Below are 23,978 nucleotides of genomic sequence, written 5' to 3' on the forward strand. Positions count from 1 at the left end.
ATTTAAGTCGTTTCGCCTTAAAATATTAAACACAGTGTTTTATTGTTGTTTAACCCCTTAACTCCGTTAAACAAGGGGTTTATTTGCGTTCATTCCATTTTGTATGGTGAAATTTTCAGTCAATCTGGTCACACATTATACCCTGAGAAAGTGTTAAGATTCACGGTTCTATCACATAACTATTTTACAATGTCAATGTTTTAGCTACAACGGTTCCTCAGTTTGTAACTTAGGGAGGTAAAACAGACTTGGGGGTCTGTCTCCTTCTGTGTTTTGGAAATCCACAGACAGCACGAAGCACTGTAAAATCGGTATATTTATCACAGCAGTGGTCTTGCAAACAAAATCCTTTGTAGTTTTTAGTTCCAAAAAAGTCATAGAGACATTGATTGAATGTCCATTGTTTAGTCACAAATTCTCTTGAGGAATTATTGCTGTCTGTTTTGCCCTTGTATACACACTGTGTAAAAGGGAAATGTTAATATCTTTGGTTTATACAGACTCTCTGGAAGACGATGAGCCCGCCTACATGGTCCTCTGACCAATACTGGCCAAGTAGTCTCTCAGCACAGCCAATGGGACCTTCTCCCCAGTACATAGCTATTATTCTAACAACTGAGAAGCATTTTAGCCAATTAAATGACGTTTCCAATAGTGCATAGGTTGTTAGGCTTCCACGAAAGGACACACATTGTTGTCTCCTGCATAAACAAACCATAACTTTTTCCGTACATATGCTGGGAACATTATGCACTAGCAAGTTCTTGACACTTTATACCCAAAAAAAAAAATTTTTTCAACAAACATTTGTTTTGCAATGCTTAATAATAAACAGAACACTCAACATTTGGAGGCCTTGGACGAAATGAATATTTATGAGGACAGCATGTTCAATGAAGGACTGAACCAATCAACATTTTTCTCCACATGATTACATATTTCTGTTCTTTCCCACTTCAACATTACAACAGTGATATACATCAGCAGTTCATAATCAACAATTCTTTTTAACATTTGACCTTTTTTTTAGTGGTGAAACAGTGATTCATAATACCCTGTGTTTTCTTGGCTTTCTGTGTAATCAATGAATATTTTCATAACTTGAGAAAAAAGAAAAATATGTTATGCCCCTAAACTAGGCATGAGCTGAAACCTTGGACATGTTCCCATCTTTGCTGTGGTTAAATAAACACACACACTGTCTTGTGTGCCTGTATACGGTGCATAAGCATACATGCATTAATTTCAGCATGGTCTCCTGTGCTTGCATTCAGTGCATATGCATACATGCATTAATTTCTGAATTGTTTCCTGTATCTGCATATGGTGCATATGCATACATGCATTCATTTCTGCATTGTCTCCTGTACCTGCATATGGTGCATATGCACACATACATTTATTTCTGCATTGTCTCCTGTACCTGCATATGGTGCATATGCATACATGCATTTATTTATGCATTGTCTCCTGTACCTGCATATGGTGCATATGCATACATGCATTCATTTCTGCATTGTCTCCTGTACCTGCATACGGTGCATATGCATACATGCATTCATTTCTGCATTGTCTCTGTGCCTGCAGGGGGTGCATAAGCATGTCAACGCTGCTGGATCTGAAGAGCAGCGTTCTGCGCCAGGTGCAGAGGAGCCAGTCGCTACGGGGAAGGAGGGATCCCACCCCTCAGGCCAGCAGCCCTCTCACGCACTGCCCGGAGAGCGCCACCTATGGGTGAGTATTGCCACACGCCTGCGTCTCAGTGTGGCAGCACTGTACTGGACCAAGCCCTCCTGCTCTGTGCTACACACAGATAGGGCACACTGCACTTCACTGTAGTCAGAGCTACTGTAATATATAGCACTGCATTTCACTGGAGTCAGAGCTACTGCAATATACAGCACTATTTCACTGGAGTCAGAGCTACTGTAATATACAGCACTGTATTTCACTGGAGTCAGAGCTACTGTAATATACAGCACAGTATTTCACTGGAGTCAGAGCTTCCCTAATATACAGCACTGCATTTCTCTGGAGTCAGAGCTACTGTGATGCACAGCACTGCATTTCACTGGAGTCAGAGCTACTGTAATATACAGCACTGTATTTCACTGGAGTCAGGACTACTGTAATATACAGCACTGCATTTCACTGGAGTCTGAGCTACTGTAATATACAGCACTGCATTTCACTGGAGTCAGAGCTACTCTAATGTACAGCACTGCATTTCACTGGAGTCTGAGCTACTCTAATATACAGCACTGTAGTCACAGCTACTGTAATAATGTAATAATGGTTATCCTTCACTGTTCACAAAGGATTCCTGGGCTATTTTTGCACTGTACATAGGATTACTGACTTGGCAAGACAAAACTGCATTTGACTAATTATTATTATTATTATTATGCGAGTGCCTGTTATTATTATTAGAAAAGTAATGTGAAGGTCTGTATACAGCAAGGGGGATCAGTTTAATTAAAATGTGTGGCAGGGCAGCCATTTTGTGCCAGCCCGCTCAGCAGCACGTCCCCCGCGGTGGCGAGGGCAGGATTATTAGCACAAAGCGAGCGGTTCAGCGAACGTCCCCCGGCAGCGCGGTAGCGCGTTAGCGCCGCGCTCCGGACCCGACGCTGTTTGCTCTGCGCGGCTCGCCTGACCTTACCGGTCTGTCACGACACCCGTCACGCCGGCCCGTGTACCCAGATGCCTCGGCGGTCCCTGCTGTAAACAGAGACAGGCCTGCGTGCGGAGGAACCGTCAGCTCGTGTCCCAGCGCCGGCGGTTTAAATGGCACTGGCGTGCGTACGTTCATGGGTAACGGTCTGACCCGATTGGAGTTTGTTATTTATTTGACGTGTTCAGCTGCAGTTAGGTTGAGTGCCTCACTCGGTGCGTCAGCAGTGGAACAACAGAGCCCCACCTAGAATTTACATCTGCAAGTTTGGCTGTAAGAGGAGCCCCCTAGGACTCCACCCAGCATGCTCAGCCCACTAACTTCACCCACACCCCACCAGCCATCCCCCCCCCCCACCCCACCAACTTCACCCACGTGCGGTAGTACTTCGTTGGGGCTGTGCTGCAGTGGGGTTGATGGTGTTTGTGCTGATGTCATTTTCATATATTTATTTTGCGATTGTGTTGGGGTTGGTGATGTATATGATAGGGGTGTTGGTGATGTAGGTTCAGTTGGTAGTGGCGGAGGTGGTAAAGGTTCAGGTGATGGTGTATCGTGATGGCGTTAGTGTTGGTGGTGTAAATGAGAGTGGTGTTAGTGTCGGTGGCGCATATCAGAGTGATGTTAGTGTTGTTGGGGTTTCCAGGGTGATAGTACTAGTAGGGGTGATGATGGTGATAGTTCAGATGCTGGGCAGTGGTGCTTTTGGTGGTGATGACAGTGCACTCAATGGTACTTTGATACAGACGCAGGACTTCGCGGTAAAGACTTCCACAGGAAGCTGAGCAGTTGTTGTCTACTTCAGACCGAAGGCGTAATTGGGCCTCTATCCTTTTATCAGGAGCCGTCCTTCGCCTCGCGTTCCCCTCGCACGCCAAAGCAGCGGCACAAATAAGGACGATTCAGTGCTCAATTATGAAATGATCAAAGAGAGAGGCTGGATACGATGGTATCCAGGAGCAGTAGGTCAGCCTTCAGCTTCTCTTTTGTTCGATAAAAATGGTTCAGTGGTTATATAAACGCGGGCCAGATACTGGCCGTCCGTCAGGGAAAGAGACACACTGGAAAGGTCTCGTGCCGCCAGTCGGTGATCGCACAAGAGAAAACGATGAGGATTTGAATTGAGCCGGTCCTGATTAGCCACCAATCCCGGGACAAAATTGCACGCCACTCATAAACGCAGTCAAGCCTAGGACAAATGACTCCTTTCCCCCCCCCCAAGTTTGCTCCCTCAGTCGCACCTCATCTCCTCCCTTGGCCTTCACACGGTGCATGAAGTTTGGGGGGGTAGATTAAGAAAGGATCATCACCTCGACCCCTGCGGATGATCACCTTGACCTGGAGCTTAAGAGAACGGAGAGAGGTTTTCCAGCGTGGGCGTTCCCTGTTCGACTCTTCCTTTTCAATCCTCCTGTTGGAGATTGGATGGGTGGGCGGGGGGCTTTATGAAGATGCAGGGAATGTAATTTGAAACTATATTGTTTTAATAATTCATGCCGGGTAATATTTTTGCAAATGATTCACCAGTCTCTGTGAAACCGCTTTTACAAGGTTGGAGGCCTTGAATCTGTCCAACAGGCCCAAAGTGTTTCTTGGGCCTGGGAAATTAAACATTTTTGGCCAGCAGAGGACTTCATTGGGGAAACAAACCTGATTCTTTTCCCCCACTTTTCTCCCTGGGTGGGAATGCCCAGTCATATACATATATGTGCCAAAGGACACTAAATGACACTAGCCATTTCTTTGTGAAAGAATCAGCTTGCACTCTGGATTGGTATTTGCAGTCAGGTGATTCAATGTTACTTGTCTGATTTGCCTTGCATTTCAAGCTGATGCGCAGACATCACTGTAGAGGTGTTCACCTCCTCAGTGTTGAGGAGTGTGTAGCTTTTATGCACAATGTTGATGAGAATGTGTGCCTTTAGACAGTGTTGAGGAGTATGTGGCCTTTTAGCCGTAGTGTTGAGGAGTGTGTGTGCTTCAGTCACGGTGTTCAGGAGTGTGTGTGCTTTCAGCCACAGTGTTGAGGAGTGTGTGTGCTTTCAGTCACAGTGTTGAGGAGTGTGTGTGCTTTCAGCCACAGTGTTGAGGAGTGTGTGTGCTTCAGCCACAGTGTTGAGGAATGTGTGTGCTTTCAGCCACAGTGTTGAGGAGTGTGTGTGCTTTCAGCCACAGTGTTGAGTAGAATGTGTTTCCCTTGAGGAAAATGAGCAGGTTCAGCAGTCTCAAGTCCCTGAAACTCCTGTCAAACTCCTGCTGCAACAATCACCCCTCTTCACCTTGCTGAGCTCTTCTGGCCATGACAGCTGAAGTAATGGGTGACTGAGCCTGCCTGGTATATTTATACACAGCTGTCAGCATTCTGGCATAGTAATCGCTTAATTAACTCAGGAACCACACCTGTGTGGAGGCACCTGCTTTCAGTATTTTTTCTCTGTATCTCTCATTTCCTTTATTTTGGAAGTTAGCTGTACACCACTGCAACCATCTCAAATACCAATAAGCATATATTCATAAAATGAAATATTTGTCAGAAAAAAGGTTCAGGCTTGGGTAGGAGTAGGCACACAGTTGCTATCTAAAAGCTCAGGCTGGATTGGTGTTGTTCTGATACCAGGTTTGGTCCTTTGATACCACTGATAACCAATCATTTTTCATAAAATGAAATGTAAACTTTACAAATCTTTTCAAAAACATTTCTTAAAATATCTGACACACAAAATCAGAAATAAAGTTACTCAAGATGTGAGCTAATTGTACATAATAGCACTGCCATTGTTAAACCATCAACAAACCTTATTCATACTTGTCGTGTATCTATCTGTTAGTATTCAAGGTTATCTTGATTCAAAGTTCCTTAAGAGATCAGGGTAGTTGTCAGACAGATGCTCTGCAAGGTTGAACATGTTGTTTCCCTTGGCGAGACAAGCTTCTCAGCATTTTTTGCAAAAGGGCGCTGTAATAATGCTGTCAGGCTCACCTTTATCTTCGGCTTTGTAGGCAAAGTACTGTCATATTTCAGCTTGAGCACCCTGATTTCCAACAAGTTGGGGACGACCAGCATTATATTACAGCTGCTATTATATCAAGCTAACTTCTCTTCCTCCACAAGGACACAGAGCTATGCAGCCAGCTTTCTCTCACTCACAGTTCCACACACACACACACACACACACTCACACATACACGTACACACACACACACTTACGGGCCAGTAGGTACACCCACTACATCAAGGTTCCCTTCAATTCTAGGGGTGTAATACATTTTTTTTGCTGTACCAAAAATGATCCCGAACAGTTGAAGTGATAACTAAGGTGTGTACAAAACCGTTTAAAATAAATTTAAAAAAAATTGGTACCATGGTACTTTTTTTGGAGCGGTACACTGTGCAACCTTAATTTTGGACCACCCTCTTTTTGGCATTACAAAGTGGGAAAAGCCACAAAATGCCTATAAACATCTGTGGCAGACACTTATGACAGACCTCTCAGGCCACACAGTTGTAGTTGTGCTTCCACAAATGTCTCATCTTTGTGTATTTTCATATTCCTATTTTCCTTTTAAGGGTTCAGGTAAACATAACCAACCAAGATGAGCTTTCTTGAGCTGCCTATCACCGACAGTGCTGTGGACGCATTATTGTCTATAATGAAGACTCTGCCTGTTCAAAAAAACAATGTTTTCTTTTCTCTCACCACGGATAAACAAAGACTCAATATTTTTTGAAATTATGCCTAAATATTAGATTGGTTTATTCATCTGAGCGTGGTGCATTCATGCAGTGAATCTCCTGTAAATATGCACAAATGATGCATGAACCCAATTATGCCTGGCATGGAGTGGAGGCTAAAAATATACAGCGTAGTACGATTCTGTGTTATTTTCCCAGACAGCCGTTACAACAAGTCTTCTGTTTTATTATTATTATTATTTTTTTCCCTCATTGACTGAATTCAAAGGCAGAAGTAATGCAGAAGTGATCCTTAAGGTTTCCATAGCAACCCCAGTATGTCAGTTTTTATAACCTGAGCGGTTTTATCTTTAATCAGGACACCTGTTTCATTTTGAAAAAGCACCTGTTACATGTACTGCCAAACATTATAAATGGCGTGGGCTGCATTTTCCAAAGAACAAATAAAAAAAAATACAATTAAGATCACGGTTATGGGATTATCTTTGAAAACCTGCGGCTTTTTTTTTTTTGAAATTACAGTGAGCGGTAAAGCACGTAGCATTGCCATGTCTGACAGTTTGTATAAATTAGGGGCTAAATAATAAAAACCTCCCCTTTCCAATTTGCCGCTAATTGAAAGAAACCCCGGGGATGTTCTTCCGCCAGAGCTTCGTGTGATACCCGCGTTGAAACAAAGGACGTCTCGGGTTTGGGTCACATGACCTCGGCGCCCCGCCGCGGCGTTATGCGGCTGCTCGATGGATGAGCCGCGTCAGCCCGCGCCCGCCGACCCGCCACTTTCCCCCCCCCCCCGTCCCCCGCAGGCCGCCGCGCGGAGGCCATTACGGCTCCAGGAAGCCGAGCACGGTCTTAATTAGGAGCGGAGAGAGGGGTAACGCCCACGCTGGCGTCTCGGAGACGTCTGTGGCACGTACACACCGCGGTACGAGCCCTGGCCAGGTGAGCGCCGCACAGCCACGCTAAGCCGACTCTGACCCGTGGGTGTGACTGTGGTCACTGGGCAGCTGAGCTCCGCACAGCCACGCTAAGCGGACTCTGACCCGTGGGTGTGACTGTGGTCACTGGGCAGGTGAGCTCCGCACAGCCACGCTAAGCCGACTCTGACCCGTGGGTGTGACTGTGGTCACTGGGCAGGTGAGCTCCACACAGCCACGCTAAGCCGACTCTGACCCGTGGGTGTGACTGTGGTCACTGGGCAGGTGAGCTCCGCACAGCCACGCTAAGCGGACTCTGACCCGTGGGTGTGACTGTGGTCACTGGGCAGGTGAGCTCCGCACAGCCACGCTAAGCGGACTCTGACCCGTGGGTGTGACTGTGGTCACTGGGCAGGTGAGCTGCGCACAGCCACGCTAAGCCGACTCTGACCCGTGGGTGTGACTGTGGTCACTGGGCAGGTGAGCTGCGCACAGCCACGCTAAGCGGACTCTGACCCGTGGGTGTGACTGTGGTCACTGGGCAGCTGAGCTCCGCACAGCCACGCTAAGCGGACTCTGACCCGTGGGTGTGACTGTGGTCACTGGGCAGGTGAGCTCCGCACAGCCACGCTAAGCGGACTCTGACCCGTGGGTGTGACTGTGGTCACTGGGCAGCTGAGCTCCGCACAGCCACGCTAAGCGGACTCTGACCCGTGGGTGTGACTGTGGTCACTGGGCAGGTGAGCTGCGCACAGCCACGCTAAGCGGACTCTGACCCGTGGGTGTGACTGTGGTCACTGGGCAGGTGAGCTCCACACAGCCACGCTAAGCCGACTCTGACCCTTGGGTGTGACTGTGGTCACTGGCCAGGTGAGCTCCGCACGGCCACGCTAAGCGGACTCTGACCCGTGGGTGTGACTGTGGTCACTGGCCAGGTGAGCTCCGCACGGCCACGCTAAGCGGACTCTGACCCGTGGGTGTGACTGTGGTCACTGGCCAGGTGAGCTGCGCACAGCCACGCTAAGCCGACTCTGACCCGTGGGTGTGACTGTGGTCACTGGGCAGCTGAGCTCCTGCTCAGGTGTTACAGAAATGTTTACCTGCAGAGGTTTACTTTCAGGCTGTATGTTAGACACTACCGAAGTAGGGTCCTGAATGTATCAAACAACATCTACTGTAATAACTAAATTCTGCTTATTTACATATCTGCTCTTCCGTTTACAAAAACGCCAAAAATTCTAAAAGTAAATACCAGACTCAATATTACTTTTGCCACTTCAACATTATTGTGACACAGTTTTTGTTGCTTTGTCTCTATACTCCAGGAAATTGAGTTTGAATTAAAACCGTGAATATGAGGTTGAAATAAACTGTCTGCTTTAATTTGAGGGTATTTACATCCATTTCAGATGATCATAGTCCTTTTTATACATAGTCCCCTTGTTTTAGGGGAGCTCAGCTGTCTGTTGGCCAGTTATGTGTCTTTGTATTATTAGTTAATGCACAAGAAAGCTAACAAAAGATCTTAAGTTCATTCTAGGTGTTGAATTTGCATTTGGAGCCTGTTGCAGTTGTCTTTCAACATGAGGATCAGATAAGTGTCAATGCCAGCAAAGCAGGCCATAATGAGGCTGAAAAATCTGAATAAATCGATCATAGAAAAGGCCAAAACCTTGGGTGTGTCAAAATCAACTGTTTAATACATTGTTTGGAAGCAAGAACACACTGGTGAGTTCAATAGCAAATGACCTGGTAAACCACAGAACATCACTGTAGTGGATGACTGAAGAATATTTTCAGTTGTGAAGCAAAACGCCTTTTCAACTGTCAAACAGAACAAGAACACTCTGGTATGTAGGCACAGATATGTCAAAAACTACCACAAAGAGAAGACTACTCCACTACCTCAGAGGTTTCAACATAAGATGCAAACAGCTGGTAAACCTCAAGAACAGAAAAACCAGGTTAGATTTTGATTTAAAAAGTGCAATAAAAAATTGTATTGTTCTGGAACAAAGTTTTATGGACAGATGAGACAAGTATTAGCCTGTACCAAAGTGATGGAAAGGAAAGAAGACGTGGGGAAAGAAAGAGACTCCTCATGACCCAAAGCACTTCCCCATATCTGTGAAACATGATGGAGATTGTGTTATGGCTTGGGCAGCTATGGCCGCCACCGTGACTAGCTCTCCTGTCTTCACTGATGAGCACAATGAATTCTGAAGTGTACAGAAACGTTGTGTTTGCTCAGGTCCAGCCGAATGCCTCAAAACTCATTGGATCGTGCTTCACCTTGCAGCGGGACAATGATTCCATTCCAAAAGTATTTCATGGCCAAAGAGTGGAGTGTTCTTGTTTGGCCAAGTCAATCACTCCTCCTGAATCTAATTGAACATGCGTTTCACTTGCTGAAGACAAGACTGAAGGAAAAATGCCCCAGAAACAAACAGGAACTGAAGATGGCTGCAGTACAAACCTGGCAAAGCATCACCAGAAAAGATACCCTGCGTCTGATGATGTCTATCATGGGTCACACACTTCATCAACAGCCATCAAATGCAAAGAATTTGCAACCAAGTACTAAATACGATGACTTCATTTAAGATTATGTTTTTCTCCAATTACTTTTGGTCCCCTAATATATGGGGACAATCTTATAAAGAGGGTTTGAATTCGTATAAGGACCGCTGGATATGGATGTAAATACCCTTAAATTGAAACTGAGCCTGAAACTTTCCAGCCGTCACATGGCGTGTTGTGAGCTGTTGACTGGTTGAAGTGGTATTTTCATCATGGAGTTTGATGTGCCTGAGCCATTTTGTAATTTCGTGACTCGCCGAGCACCATGGTGGGAGGGGAGCCGCTGCTGGGGGTGCGTCAGTCAATATGGCATAGCATAGTATTCTCAAGCAACTCAGCAAAATTTTCCCGTCAGTCAGGTCTGCATTTGTGCGTTTCAACACCCGCCTGCTCAGACCACGTCTATGGCTCTGTGGGGGGTGATACTTTACAATGTTTTGTGGGGGGTGATATTTTACAGTGTCTGTTGGGGGTGATACTTTACAATGTTCTGTGGGGAGTGATACTTTACAATGTTCTGTGGGGGTGATACTTTACAATGTTCTGTGGGGAGTGATACTTTACAATGTTCTGTGGGGGTGATACTTTACAATGTTCTGTGGGGGTGATACTTTACAGTGTTCTGTGGGGGGTGATACTTTACAATGTTCTGTGGGGGGTGATGCTTTACAGTGTCCTGTTGGGGGTGATACTTTACAGTGTCCTGTTGGGGGTGATACTTTACAGTGTTCTGTGTGGGGGGTGATACTTTACAGTGTTCTGTGGGGGTGATACTTTACAGTGTTCTGTGGGGGGTGATACTTTACAGTGTTCTGTGGGGGTGATACTTTACAATGTTCTGTGGGGGTGATACTTTACAGTGTTCTGTGGGGGTGATACTTTACAATGTTCTGTTGGGGGTGATACTTTACAATGTCTGTGGGGGGATACTTACGTGTCTGTTGGGGGTGATACTTTACGGTGTTCTGTGGGTGGTGATACTTTACAGTGTTCTGTTGGGGGTGATACTTTACAGTGTTCTGTTGGGGGTGATACTTTACAGTGTTCTGTGTGGGTGGTGATACTTTACAGTGTTCTGTGTGGGGGGTGATACTTTATGGTGTTCTGTGGGTGGTGATACTTTACAGTGTTCTGTGTGGGGGTGATACTTTACAGTGTTCTGTGTGGGGGGTGATACTTTATGGTGTTCTGTTTGGGGGATACTCTACTGGGTTATGTGGGGGGGGGGTACTTAAACAGGGTTCTGTGGGGGGTTAGGATGTTACTTTACAGAATGTTTTATGGAAAGTACTTTATAGGGTTCTGTTGGGGGGGATAGTTTGCAGAGTTCTGAGGGGGGTGATACTTTACTGAGTGTTCTGTCGGAGGGTACTTTATAGGGTTCTGTGGGGGGTACTTTACAGGGTTCTGTGGGGAGGCTATACATTACTGGATTCTGTGGGGGGGGGGGGCTATACTTTACAGGGTTCTGTGGGGAGGCTATACATTACAGGATTCTGTGGGGAATGTTTAGATTGTGAATAGTGATGTCACTTGGAAAGATGCAGTCTAATTTCAGCAAGTGCTTGGGATTTCTAGTGAAATAAAAGCATGTGTGGCAAGACCTCCGGTATCACTGAACACAGGATTAGATTAATTGCACGGAGGAATTAATTTTCTGGTGTGCAAATAAAATCTATTTTTGTACGATGCTCTGAATGTTACAGTCCTAGAAGGAAAGTACAATTTCATGCATATTTATATTGCAAGTGTATCACAAAAAAAAGGATTATAGAGGTGCCATTTAACAGGCTATATGGCAGATTTTGTGTAGTGTGTTTGCTTTCAGATTTTTCCTTCAGCAAGAGAACATAGCCTTTTCATAGATGTGGCTCTAATTTAGAAAAGAAGCACTGCTTTTATTTACATTACTTGAAACAGGCTTTCTGGAAGTGCTGTTTTATCCAATTTTAGTACAGTTTGTGACCAGCCATGGGGGTTGTGTATGTGTGTGTGTGACTGTGTATGACTGTGTGTGTGTGTGTGTGTTCATGTGTACATGTGCTTGTTTGTGCGTATTCTTTTGTACCCAGCTTTTCATCCATGTAGTCATTGAAAGAGGAATTGGACTTTTCATTTGAAATAAACAGTAATAAAGTGAAAAAAATAAAATAATAAGAAGCAGAGTTGGAGGGTGCTGTTTCCTAGCAACCTGACTAGGGCTGTTGTAGAATCCATGTGATATCTGTTTGCGGGGAATTCATGAGAAAAGGCGAGCGAGAGATAGAGAGAAAGAGAGAGAGTGAGAGAGAGAGAGAGAGAGTGTGTGTGTGTGTACTTATGGATTTATGTTTTGTGTTTGTGTGGATCTGTGTGTACGTGTGCATGTCCGCGCGCATGTGTGTCTGTGTGTCTACTTTTACAGGATATACAAGATTAACGTTACTGCACATCAGTATGTGATCATAATATGATGTCAACAACCTGTGAGAGCAACAGTTCAATAAATCAGCTAATAAAGAGTACTGAAGCTGAGCAGATGACCATTTTTCTTGATCTGAATATGGCAGTTGGCTCATTCCACTGCTGGGGGGCACAGGGACAGGGGCCCTGGATGTGTGGCTCTGCAGGAAGAAAAACCCATTCTATTACCACAGGTGTCCAAGCCATCCAGAGTGGATGAAGTTACAACAGAGAGGAACCGTGACATAGGCTACCTCATGCAGCAGTTTTTACACTGGGTGCGGTACTGGGGGGGGGATGGGGGAGGTACACATTACAGAGTGCTCCGTAAAAAAATGCTAACTGCAATGTGGAAATACGTATAATTAGGTTCTTTGAGAGAAGGGTTGAATATTAGGCAATCTACCCAGTGGTGAGTACACGTTGTTTGAAGTACAGTAGACATATACAGGGCTGTAGCAGTTGTCAAAGATCTGTGCTGATACTCCTTGATGGAGAGCAGGCTGATCCATCGAAATTTCCTGTCTTTTGAAGCTTCCGGCAAATGCAAACAACATCACATTAAACATGGTTTATTGTGATGAATAAACTATGGTTGTTACGTTTCGGGCTAGGCGGCATCCAAAATGCAGGACTCAAAGACAGCAGTTTTAGGGAACTCAGAAAGAGATGTTTTATTGAGTGGACAACAGAGGGCGGTAGGGACCAGGGCTGGCTGGGAACAGGGACAGCGAGGGTTGGTGAGGAGGTGGTCCGGGGTTCGGCTTGGCGTGGCGCTGGAAGGGATTCCTTGGGCTTCGGCAGCGGAACAGGGCTGGGAACTGGGAGGCCGGCGAAGGACGGGCTGGATCGGGAGGTCGGAGCTGGGGAGGTAAACAGGGTGAAGGAGAGAGAACACGAAACAATACGAGACAAGGACAAAACACTTGGACAAGACAGACTGGGGAACACCGTGAAACTAAAGTGCATAAACCAAATAGAACCTTTTGTATTCACTCAGTTTGTCAAAAAAAGAAACAAAGGAAGGTACTAAGAAATCGGGGTACGGGGAAATTATCACTAGGCTTGATTCAAAGCAAGAAATGCTAGGTTCGAGGCTTGGCAACAAATCAACGATCTGGCAAAGACTGAAACGAAAAGCGTGCTTTTATACTTTGGCTAATTGGAACTAATAAGGGGGGTGTGAGGAATGTGACCTGAACGGAGCGAGAAAATGGCTGAGGGCTGGAATCAATTAGGAGGTGAATTGGGGATGTGGTCACGCCCACCCTGTGGGTTATTTTTTTCTTTGTTACTGTTTATTTCAAATGAAAAGTCCAATTCCTCTTTCAGTGTCTACATGGATGAAAAGCTGGGTACAAAAGAATACGCACGAACAAGCACATGAACACACACACACAGTCATACACAGTCACACATACACACACACACACACAACCCCCATGGCTGGTCACAAACTGTACTACAATTGGATAAAACAGCACTTCAAGTAATGTAAATAAAAAGCACAAGGAACATTAATAACAGGAACACAAGGAAATACAAATGACAATCGAAACACGAGGGCATGACGATGGTCTTCAAGCTGTCTGCACAAGCTGCCATCTGAATCAGTGAAAGGGGGCGGGGACAGAGATTCGACTGTACAGCACGTAGGGAGGTCTAAGATCAGCTGAGCAGGAGCATTCTGAAAGAGGGCGGGGACAGAGACTCGACTGTACAGCACGTAGGGATGTATAAGATCAGCTGACCAGGAGCATTCTGAAAGGGGGCGGAGCCAGCCTGATGTCACTGGCTGCAAGGCTGGGGATTTCAGCCCAGACCAGCCGAGCCTACCCTACAGGAGTTTCATCTTATCTTATAGTTACATCCTTTCTATTTTATAAGTATATCCCTTCTATGTTATAGATGTTTCATTCTTATGTTATAGATATGTCTTTTCTATGTTATAACTATGTTTGTATTATGTTATAGATATATCGTTCCTATGTTATAGATATGTCCTTATTATTTTGTTGGTATATCCTTCCTATGTTACAGATATAGCCTTCTTATGTTGTAGATACACTACCGTTCAAAAGATGAAACAGATGTTTGGCATCTGGGCCTTCCACTACTCCATCCAGTTTGCTCTCTTCTTTCAAGGCAATAGTGCACACTTTTGTATGAAATATTAATTTTCTTGGTAATCTCACATAAAATAGCCTTCATCTCTCAAAAGAACAATTGACTCGTGAGTTTCTAGAGAAAGCTGTTTCTTTTTGGCCATTTTTGAAACCAAAATTGAACTTTAGACATGTCAGTGTGCTAGGTACTGTAGCAACTGAAAGAAAGATATTTTTTAGCTTAATTAAACCGCACAATTGTTTTTAATTGCACTAAATGTAATGGGAGTGCTTTCTCTAGTACAACATTAGCACATTAGCATGAATACTTAAGGGTGGGATTACACAGTGTGCTATTGGTACACTGGCTGTGTGTAATGGCTGCTAAAAATGAGGCTTTGCAATAATATAAGATTCAATTAAAAAAACGTTATTTTAGACAGTAATTGTAATTTGTAACATTATCAGTGTCTTGGCTGTATTTTTTGATCAACATAATGCTACCTTGGTGAATGAAAGTATCAGTTTTTTTGAAAAGCATAAAAATTCCTCAGTGATGCCTTTTGAACAGTAGTGTATATCTTTCCTATCTTTATATATATATATATATATATATCTCCTTCATTCAGGACGTAACTCAATGTGCTTTACACAACAAGCAGTTCAGATGTAACTGGTAAAAAAAAAAATCAACCACAGAAATCATACAACAAAGGAAGTAACAGCAAATCCTAATTCAAGACGCTTAATCAAACGCTGCACTGGAAAGGTAAGCACTTAGGATGTGTTTAAAAGCCGAGATTCTTGCCGAGCCATCGGCTGAGTTGTGGCAAGGTTCCTGAGACGTCTGGATTCACATGGGCATGGGATTTCCCATAAATCTACCAATCAAAACTGAGAAGTGAAAAAGCGCTTCCATTCCTTTCTTCGGTCGGGTAACTTTGACGGATAACGTCTGGAACCAGTCGCAAGTCACGTAGCTACCTCTCCTGGTCCGCTTATCATGAGCGTTTAGGTGCAGAACAACTACTGCGCATCTCCCACCCGAATAGATGAGGTGGGTTTTACCCCCTTTGTGTGTAAATGCGTCACGATCTTTGTGTAGAAGTTTAGGTCAGAACGTGCCCTTCGTGTAAGAACATTCATTAAACAAGTTACATTACATTACATTACAGGCATTTGGTTAGTTAATACACTCAAGGGCTGTTCTCATTTAGAGTCCCCCGTTGATGCTTTTATGAGGAACATGCACTGTATTACTCTCAGCTGCGGTCTATCCTGCTTTGAAATGAAGGGGGAAAAAACTATATTCACACAAGCATCAGTGCTCTAATCACTAACTTCTCTGTGTTTGCACACACTTGTTTGGGCTGTATCCCTATGTGGTGCGTTTGCTTGGCTACGCCTTCATATGATCAAATATCATCACACAACTTTTTATTACCGAGGCAACGTATCGGCGGGCAACCGCATAGCCAAGGAGGCTAAAGCAGTGGCACAATTTGGACTCAAACCCGCGCGCCTCCGGTCTGGACGAGCACTAGCGCAGCAGACCGCGCGGGCGATCGCAGATTAACGAGAAGACGGATTTTGGTAATTAAGACGCCGGGAGATTGGCTCAAACGTGATTGAATTTGCCGATTTGGCTGGGGCACGAGCGTCCGCTGTTGCCCCGTGGGCCAGTGAGTCACTCTGCTCTTCACCAGGCTGCCACGCTTCTCCCCTCGCTGCTGAAGGCTTTTCATTAGCATGTTGACTGACTGGGGGCGGGTGGGTGGACTCTGTCAGGAGCGCCGGATGGCTACGGACTCTGGTCAGGGAGGCCGCGCGTGATTGGCTGTAACTCCGGCAGATGGACTCGTCTCCTCGCCGTAATGAGGGAGGGCTGGGAAATAAGGGGAAGAGGAAACACACCAGCACGGACCTGCTCTTTCTCATCCCTCTCTCTCCCCCTTCTCTTCCTCTCTCCCATTCCACTTCCTTTCTCTCTCTCGTCTCTCTTGTTCTCGCAATCCCCTTTCTCTCATTCTTTCATTTTTCCATCCCTCTTTTTCTGTCTTTTTCTGTCTGTCTTTCTCCCATCCCTCTCTACCTGCCTCCTTTCTCTCTCTCTCTCTCTCTGTGCTGTCAGTGGGAAATTCCCAGGGTCCCTCAGTGCCCCCTGAAAATTCCACCACAAAATGTGTTACCATCACCATGGAGACAGGAGGGGGAAGATCAGCATTCGATCCGAGTCCTGAGTTCACCCCCCACCCCCCCACTCCCCTCCCCCCTCCCCACCTCCCCCAGGCTCAGCAGGTTCACCCTGTCTTCACCTGATCACTCTTCACCCTCAGCCAGGGAAAAGAAAATCAAAAACACAACACAACAGCAGCCAGGTCTCCTGAAAATCTGATTGTTTTCCCTGTCTCGAACACGGCCCGGCGTGCCACGGCTCCGATAATCAAGCCCCCTTCAGCAGAAACGCCTTCTGTCGGACCGGGCTCAGCCGTCAGGGGGCCGTCTTCAGGCCCCGAGGCAGGGCTTTGGGCTGAGGAGCGCGCGCGGCTTTGCCGCCTCTTCCCTCCACAAGCCGGAAAAACACGCGCGATCCCTCGAGCGGCCGCGCTGGTTAGCGCCGCTGTTCCGATCCGCTTTTCTTTTTTTTCCTCTTTCTTCTTCAGCCTGATCCCGCCAGGTCCGGTCTCCCCCCCCGCCCGGCTGCTCTCGAGCGGCCCGTTCTCCCCCCCCCGCCCGGCTGCTCTCGAGCCGCGTGTCCATCGAAGATCGCTCAGGCTTATTTATTCTGCACGGTTTATGATTGTGAACGACAGGCCTGTGGAAGTAAGACACTCTTTCCTTTCTCATTCTCTCTGTAAAGGAAGTGAGGATTACTGCGTAGGGCTGGGCTCAGCAGGGCTGAGACTTCCTGCGCTTTACAGATGGTTCCCTCAAGTGTTTTTGTCATTTTGTTTTGACAATGCGTGCTAGAAATTCCATGTGCACAATCGAATCCAGACCGGATCAGTGTGTGTGTGTGTGTGGGAGTGTGCGTGTGCGTGTGTGTGTGTGTGTGTACATATGTACATCTGCTTGTTTGCAAGTGTGCGTGTGCGTGCGCAAATGTTTGATGGTGCAGACCCTTAGAAGTCTGACAGACGAATGTGGGTTTGGTGGAATGCATAGTGCCAACTGTACTGGCCCGAATATCCCAGCATCCTGTTGGCCTTTTTTACTGCCTTTTTACTGCTACAGCACAGTGCCTAGATCCACTTAAGTCATTTTCAAATTGAGCACATTCCAACTTCATTCCTCCCATAAAGTATGTTTTTATTACCCACACGTAGAACTTTTTTTAATATTTATTTTCATAAAATTTCATTTTCTAGGTTACTGCCCACTTCTGGGTTACATTAGTACATTATAAAATTAGCTGAACCTCCCAGTTTTGTATCATCTGCAAATTTAACTAATGTACTTTCAATGTCCCTGTCAAGGTTATTTATGTAAATAGGGAAGAGCAGTGGCTCCAGCACTGGTCTTTGTGGGACTCCACTTCCCACAGTACCCCGTTCAGATAAGATCCCTCCAACTACTACTCTTTGTGTTCTACCCTGTAGCCAGTTCCGCACCCACTCCTGTAGTCCTACTGTCTTCATTCTGATAATGAGTCTCTCGTGGTACCTTATGTAATGCTTTTTGGAAATCTAAATATATAATATCATAAGCCTTGCTACAATCAAAGAACTTGGTAGCTTCCCCAAAGAATGCCAAAAGATTTGTCAGTCATGACCCTCCCTTGTGAGAACCATGCTTGCTATTTTAAAGAAATAATTCTAACTTGTAACTAATGATAGATTCCAGTTTTTTACGTGCGTTGCAAGTTAAACTGACAGGCCTGTAGTTTCCTGGATCAGTACGGTCTCTGTTCTTTTATATTGATATTACATTACCTCGCTTCCTGTTGTCTGGCATTTCTCCAGTTTCTATAGACTAAAAATACCTGCCAGTGGATTATAGAGGATTTCACCGAATACCCTTGGGTACATGCCATCAGGCTCCGCTGCTTTATTTGTCTTTAGTTCATGTAATTTATCCAGTACTTTATCCTCCATCTGAATATCGGCTAAGACATTCTGAGCGCTGAATGTACCTTCCGGCCTATTAGTAACCTCCTCTCTGGTAAAACAGCAGCCATTTATGGTAGCAACAATGCAAGCAAATCTTGGTCTCGTCTGTTAACAAGATCTTTTTCCAGAACTATACAGGCTCTTTTAGGTACTTCTTAGCAAACTGAAACCTGGCCCTGGTGGTTTGTATTAGAGATCGCCCAATCAATTGGTCTGGCCAATATATCAGGCTGATATGAGACAATGTTTTCGAGACAATGGGCATTCGCCGACAGAGACAATTACGGAAGTACAGGCCAAGTGTAACACTTTTTCATTGTAATAACTTCAACACCCTCTGACCATTTCCACCTGATCATCCAAACAGAAAAAAACATGTATGATGTCAGTTGGTGTTAGACTGTGTTTGCCGTTGGCATGAAGGCACAGAAAAAAAAATCTCTGACATATTTGGTAAACAGAAAACAAACACAATTTTGGACTTGAGAGAGATGATAGTAGTCACTGAGCTCCTGGGGAACTCAGGAGACTGTGTGCGTGTGTGTGTGTGTGTGTGTGTGTGTGTGTGCGCGTGCGTGCGTGCGTGTGTGGGGTTGCTATTTGTGCGAAGTGGAAAAAAATGCTTATTTATTTCACCTGTCAGTCTAATAAATTCTGCTCCATGACAAGTTTACACAGAAAGAGCCTAAAGGGACCAACGGTGAGTGGGCTGGGCAGAGAAAAGATGGGACGACTGGGCAGAGAATCATTGATCATCTTTCAGTGTAGCCTCTGTATTTCTGTTTGTGAAGTCTTCTGCCGACAGTAATCACTGACACATCTATGTCTGCCTCCTGAAGAGTGTTTCTTAACCGTTTGGTCAGGTGTTTGAGGGTTTTTTTTTTCATTATGGCGAGAATTCTCAGGTCATGAACTTTAGAGTTCTTCCTTGGCCTACCAGGCCCTTTGCGATTACTGAGCTCTCCAGTGCTCCCTTTCTTCTCAATAATGTTCCAAATAGTTGATTTTGGTAAGTCTACGGTTTGGCCTATGTCTCTGACAGTTTTTTTTTCTTCTTAGTTCTCAGCCTCATAATGGCTTCCTTGACTTTCACTGGCACGACTCTGGTCCGCTTGTTGACAAACGCCAATAACAGACTCCAAAGGCAATCAAAAGCCTAGAATCAAGACTAGACACTGAAAGCTCTTACACCTGCACCAAGGAAGCAATTGAACACACCTGACTCATCCGAAACCCCTGAGAAAGCCATTTGTCTCAAACGTTACAATGCCCTGAAATGGATGCGCTGTGTATAAAAAGTCCTGTCATTTCTACAACGTGAAATCGAAAGTTGTAAATGCGAAGATAATATGATGAGCGAGAATCTGTTAAACCACCGAATGTTAGGTTACAAAACTGAAATGGGAAGTAGAAACAAATCAGGTTAAAAAAAATTGGTTTGGTCCAACATTATGGAATTCATTGATATACAACACACAACACACACGAAGAAATAAAATGCTGTCCTTAATTGAGTACACCATAGAGATTAGTGTAGGAATTAGCATTTTATACAAACCACAGAATACGGACAAACAGAGCAACAGAGTATCTATACAAGATTAAAGAAAATAACAAAGCGCAGAAAATAACTTGTGTAATGTGTTGAATAATTTGAGCCCAAAGTGGGAATGAAAGCTGTTGACTGTCTGCTTCACAGAATTGCTGAAGGAAATGGAGAGTTCTTCAAGCGCATGGAGAACATTCTGCAGAAGCAGGAAACCGTGGAGCGGACCGCGCAGACTGAGGTACTGTAGATATGTGTTTAGGGAACAGGTGTTGGGATGTGTGTTAAGGGAACAGATATCAGAGATGCTGGTCTCTCTCTCTCCTGACAGTGTGAAGGACAGGACAGGGCCTCACCCCCTCCAGAGTGCCCTGACCAGGCCTGCATCCCCGAGAAAGTGTCCAGGAGAGAGGTGAGTTTCCCAGGGGTTAGGGTTAGGGTTAGAGGGTGTTCAGGATAGAGGTGAGTTTCCCAGGGGTTAGGTCATACGTAAGACACTAATGCGACCTGTCTTTCAGCTGGATCTGCTTTATGAAGAGGTGGTCTACACAGTGGTGAATCGGGTGGGCGTGGCCTCCCCAGAGTACGTGACCAATGAAGGGGAGCTCTTCTCCTACCTACAGAAGGTCTGTGGCTTCCTTACAGTCTATACAGCCTAAAAGCAGCGAGAGCTGTCTTTCTCCGCTTTCCCCCCTGAGATCACATGTTTCTCACCAGAACCAGGAAATACAGCGCTGTGAAAAAGTAATCGGCCCCTATCTGATTTTAATCTGTTATTGTATATTTGTGACCTTGAATGGTTTTGAGATCTTTAGATAAAATATAATATGAGACAAATGGAACCTGAGTAAACAAAAAAATCAATTTTTCAATTGTTATTTCACATATGTAACAAAAAAACGTTATCAAACATCCATATCATCCGTGTGAAACAGTAATTGCCTTGTTAATTACTCAATCAAGCAATTAATCAAATTTAATTGATAAGTTGATTCAGCTGATTGAACGCAGCCAGGCTTGATTCCAGTCCACCCTGTTGAATCAAAACCTTGGTCATATCGAACCTTACCATCAGAGTGAAGTACAAGCACAATGTGCCTCTGTCAAAGGGAATTCCAGAAGAGATGAGAAAAAAAATTGTTGAGATATATCAGTTTGGAAAGGGTTACAAAGCCATTTCTAAGGCTCTGGGACTCCACCAAACAATTGTATATACTGCGTCGCCCACTAAATAGAATGAATGTATCGAATGTATGTACATTTATCACAGCTGTTACCAATTGTTATTACATCATTAATCCACCACGTGAACACTGCAAGCAGCCATAGCAGAAACTGCGGCCTGCGTGTTACATTTTAAGAGGCGCAACCGCTAACCCTACAGACACTGACTTTGCATAGGCCCTGCTGAGTAAAGCACATTCTTCACACTTGAATATCACTAACGTTACCTCGACTTTGCCTAGCTGACAGCAATAAGCTAGGCAAAGTCTGCAAACATCTATTGCGCCACCCACAAAACGATTATCTGCAGACCACAAAAAAAAAAAAAAAACATTTTGTCACAGAGCTTGCCAGGCTGAATAACAAAGTATGGGCCTACCTTACAATGACGCATCTGGGCCCTGCTTGTCCCAGATGCGTCGAACTCCCGAAGCACCCACTCTGTGTCAATTTCAAAGTCATTGCGAATGTTCATCAATGCCAATCCTGGCAATCTGGCCTCTGTCATGCTGTTCCGTAAATCTGTCTTTAAGTGTCTCAAACAGCTGAATGTGGCCCAGCAGTGGGCACAGGCATGGTAGGAAGCACTGTCAGTGTGGTGTGAATATCAGGGAACATATCCACAGTACTCTCAGTTCTGCACATGCATCAGATGGCCTGTCGTCTTGCGTCGTTGTGAACCGGCGTTTCCAAATCTCCAGTTCCGTATCCGCTCGTTCTGTGTTGGGCATCCCTGAACGGTATTCCCGTTTGGTGACATCCACGCCGCAGTACTTTCTGTCAACAGAAAGCTTTTCAGGCGGCTGACATTGTCCTTTTAGCCGCGGCGAAGGGCTGCACACCCGATCACTTGGCTCCGTTATCAGATGATTCAAAAACAGGAGGAACAGCTTTAGTCTCTGGCATTCCATTGTCGAAGCACCTGGAGTGTTCGATCGCTTGGTTTGAATGCCTGCGTGTCGCGGCACTGAAGGACTGACCTCGAGTTTCTCAGCCAAGTCACTGGCCTTTTTTCCATTAGCCATGAAAAGCAGAGCTCTCACGCTTGCTGTTAAGGAGTGACGCCATGTTGCTAGCGAGTTCGCTGGCTTTAACCAGATCGCATATTTGACTTTGAAGTCCATTGCTCAGAGGGGTTACATACTGCGGTATACCTTGACAAGCAACGGTGCTGATAAGGAAATGAAAGGACTCCAATGCTCTGGTTAGCGAAATGGCCGTTTTACTGGTTGTGCTGCCTGGATCTCACGGTAAATTGGAAATTGTGGTATGCAGGTCCGCATAATTGGCGATGACGGTTGATACCCATTGGTCACAGCACGGTGACTGTTTATCACAAAATTTCTACAACCGCTGTTTTTTTTTTTTCATTTTTGCCCAAGAAACAATGTAGTCTTTTAGGGGATGTGATCACAAAATGACCGGTTTATTTCACTGTATAAAGTGCATTGCGAACAACGGGAAGTTCGGCGTGAACAAATGGCAAGTTCAAAGCATGGTTTTTGCAGTGGACATAATGCGCAGCCGAATACAGTCCAGAATTTGAATCCCGCCTTAAGCTCAGTATCCTATGGCTGTAGTATGAGGCATTGGCTGGTGCTAGCTGTAAGTGCTCTTTGAGAGCTGCCTCGCCTTTTGGTCTGTGCTCCAGAAGAGCATGGAAATTGTTACGACTATCCTAGTGACCTCGGATTTGCATATTTTCTTTCCCAGGAACTGCAGTTACGGCTACAATGGCCTTCAAACTGATCTGGTGGGCTAAGTAGTGTGTTTATGGGAATGATCCAAAGCGACAGTGATTGGCTGCTGTTCACCATGACATACTCACAGAAATGGCTCACAGAAACAGCTGGCTGCCCAACCTCCGCTCGTTTGGGTACAAGCTGTCTGCCGAACCTCCGATCGTCTGGGTATGAGCCAATCGTCTAACCTCTGCTCATCTGATTATGAGCCCACTGTCTAATCCACCCTTGTCTGGGTACAAGCTGGTGACGTGCCTGCTACACCCATGCCAGTCTTCTCCCTTGCCACCTGGGGAGGCTTGATTGTTTGTCTTTAATAATGAAAAGTCTTTCCGGAACAATCTGGGGGGCTCTGCCTTCATGCTCAGAACCACAGAACAAACACTAATTTAATAACTATAGACGATATTAGAGATATGCTCTCGATGGCGCTGATGTTTGTTTCCAGGGTTCCCACGATCCAGTCTGAATCCCACGTCAGCGCTGCGATCTAAGCCCCATAATTCCTCTTTTCACTTCCACTCCTGTTGCCTAGGTATTTGATATGGGTCCGGAAGAACATGACATCATTTTACAGAGAGTTCAAGAATCCAAGGTAAGAGGCCGCCTCTGGGGTGGGGGGTGGGCGGTGGGCGGGTGCTAGTTCTGTTTGTGAAAGGAAAAAAAAGAATTCTCCACAGATACTGATCAGTGAACATTTTGTTGATCTGCGCCTGCACAGAATCGAAGTTCGACATACAGTCTGCTCCATAATAATTGTGGACAAAACATGTTTGTTTACTTATTTAGCTCTGCGTTCCATTCCACAACTTTATATGCGTAATAAAACAATTCTCATTCAGTTAAAGTGCATATTTTCAGCTTTTATTTAAGGGTATTTTATACACTTCGGTTTCACCAAATAAAAATTATAGCATTTTTTATACGTAGCTCCCCCTTTTCAGG

The 23,978-nt window shown here is 45.2% G+C and overlaps 1 protein-coding gene across 1 annotated transcript in view; it reads left to right on the plus strand.

The window, feature by feature from the left end:
* Positions 1–23,978, plus strand: part of LOC135243431 (BAI1-associated protein 3-like) — an 82,095-nt gene that overhangs the window by 33,699 nt on the left and 24,418 nt on the right. The window contains 5 exon segments of the mRNA XM_064315264.1: positions 1,588–1,734; positions 20,221–20,308; positions 20,399–20,479; positions 20,586–20,693; positions 23,569–23,628. Coding sequence (XP_064171334.1) covers positions 1,588–1,734; positions 20,221–20,308; positions 20,399–20,479; positions 20,586–20,693; positions 23,569–23,628 — 484 coding nt within the window.

The sequence above is a fragment of the Anguilla rostrata genome, chromosome 17 (genome assembly GCF_018555375.3).
Source record: "Anguilla rostrata isolate EN2019 chromosome 17, ASM1855537v3, whole genome shotgun sequence".
Taxonomy (NCBI): Eukaryota; Metazoa; Chordata; class Actinopteri; order Anguilliformes; family Anguillidae; genus Anguilla; species Anguilla rostrata.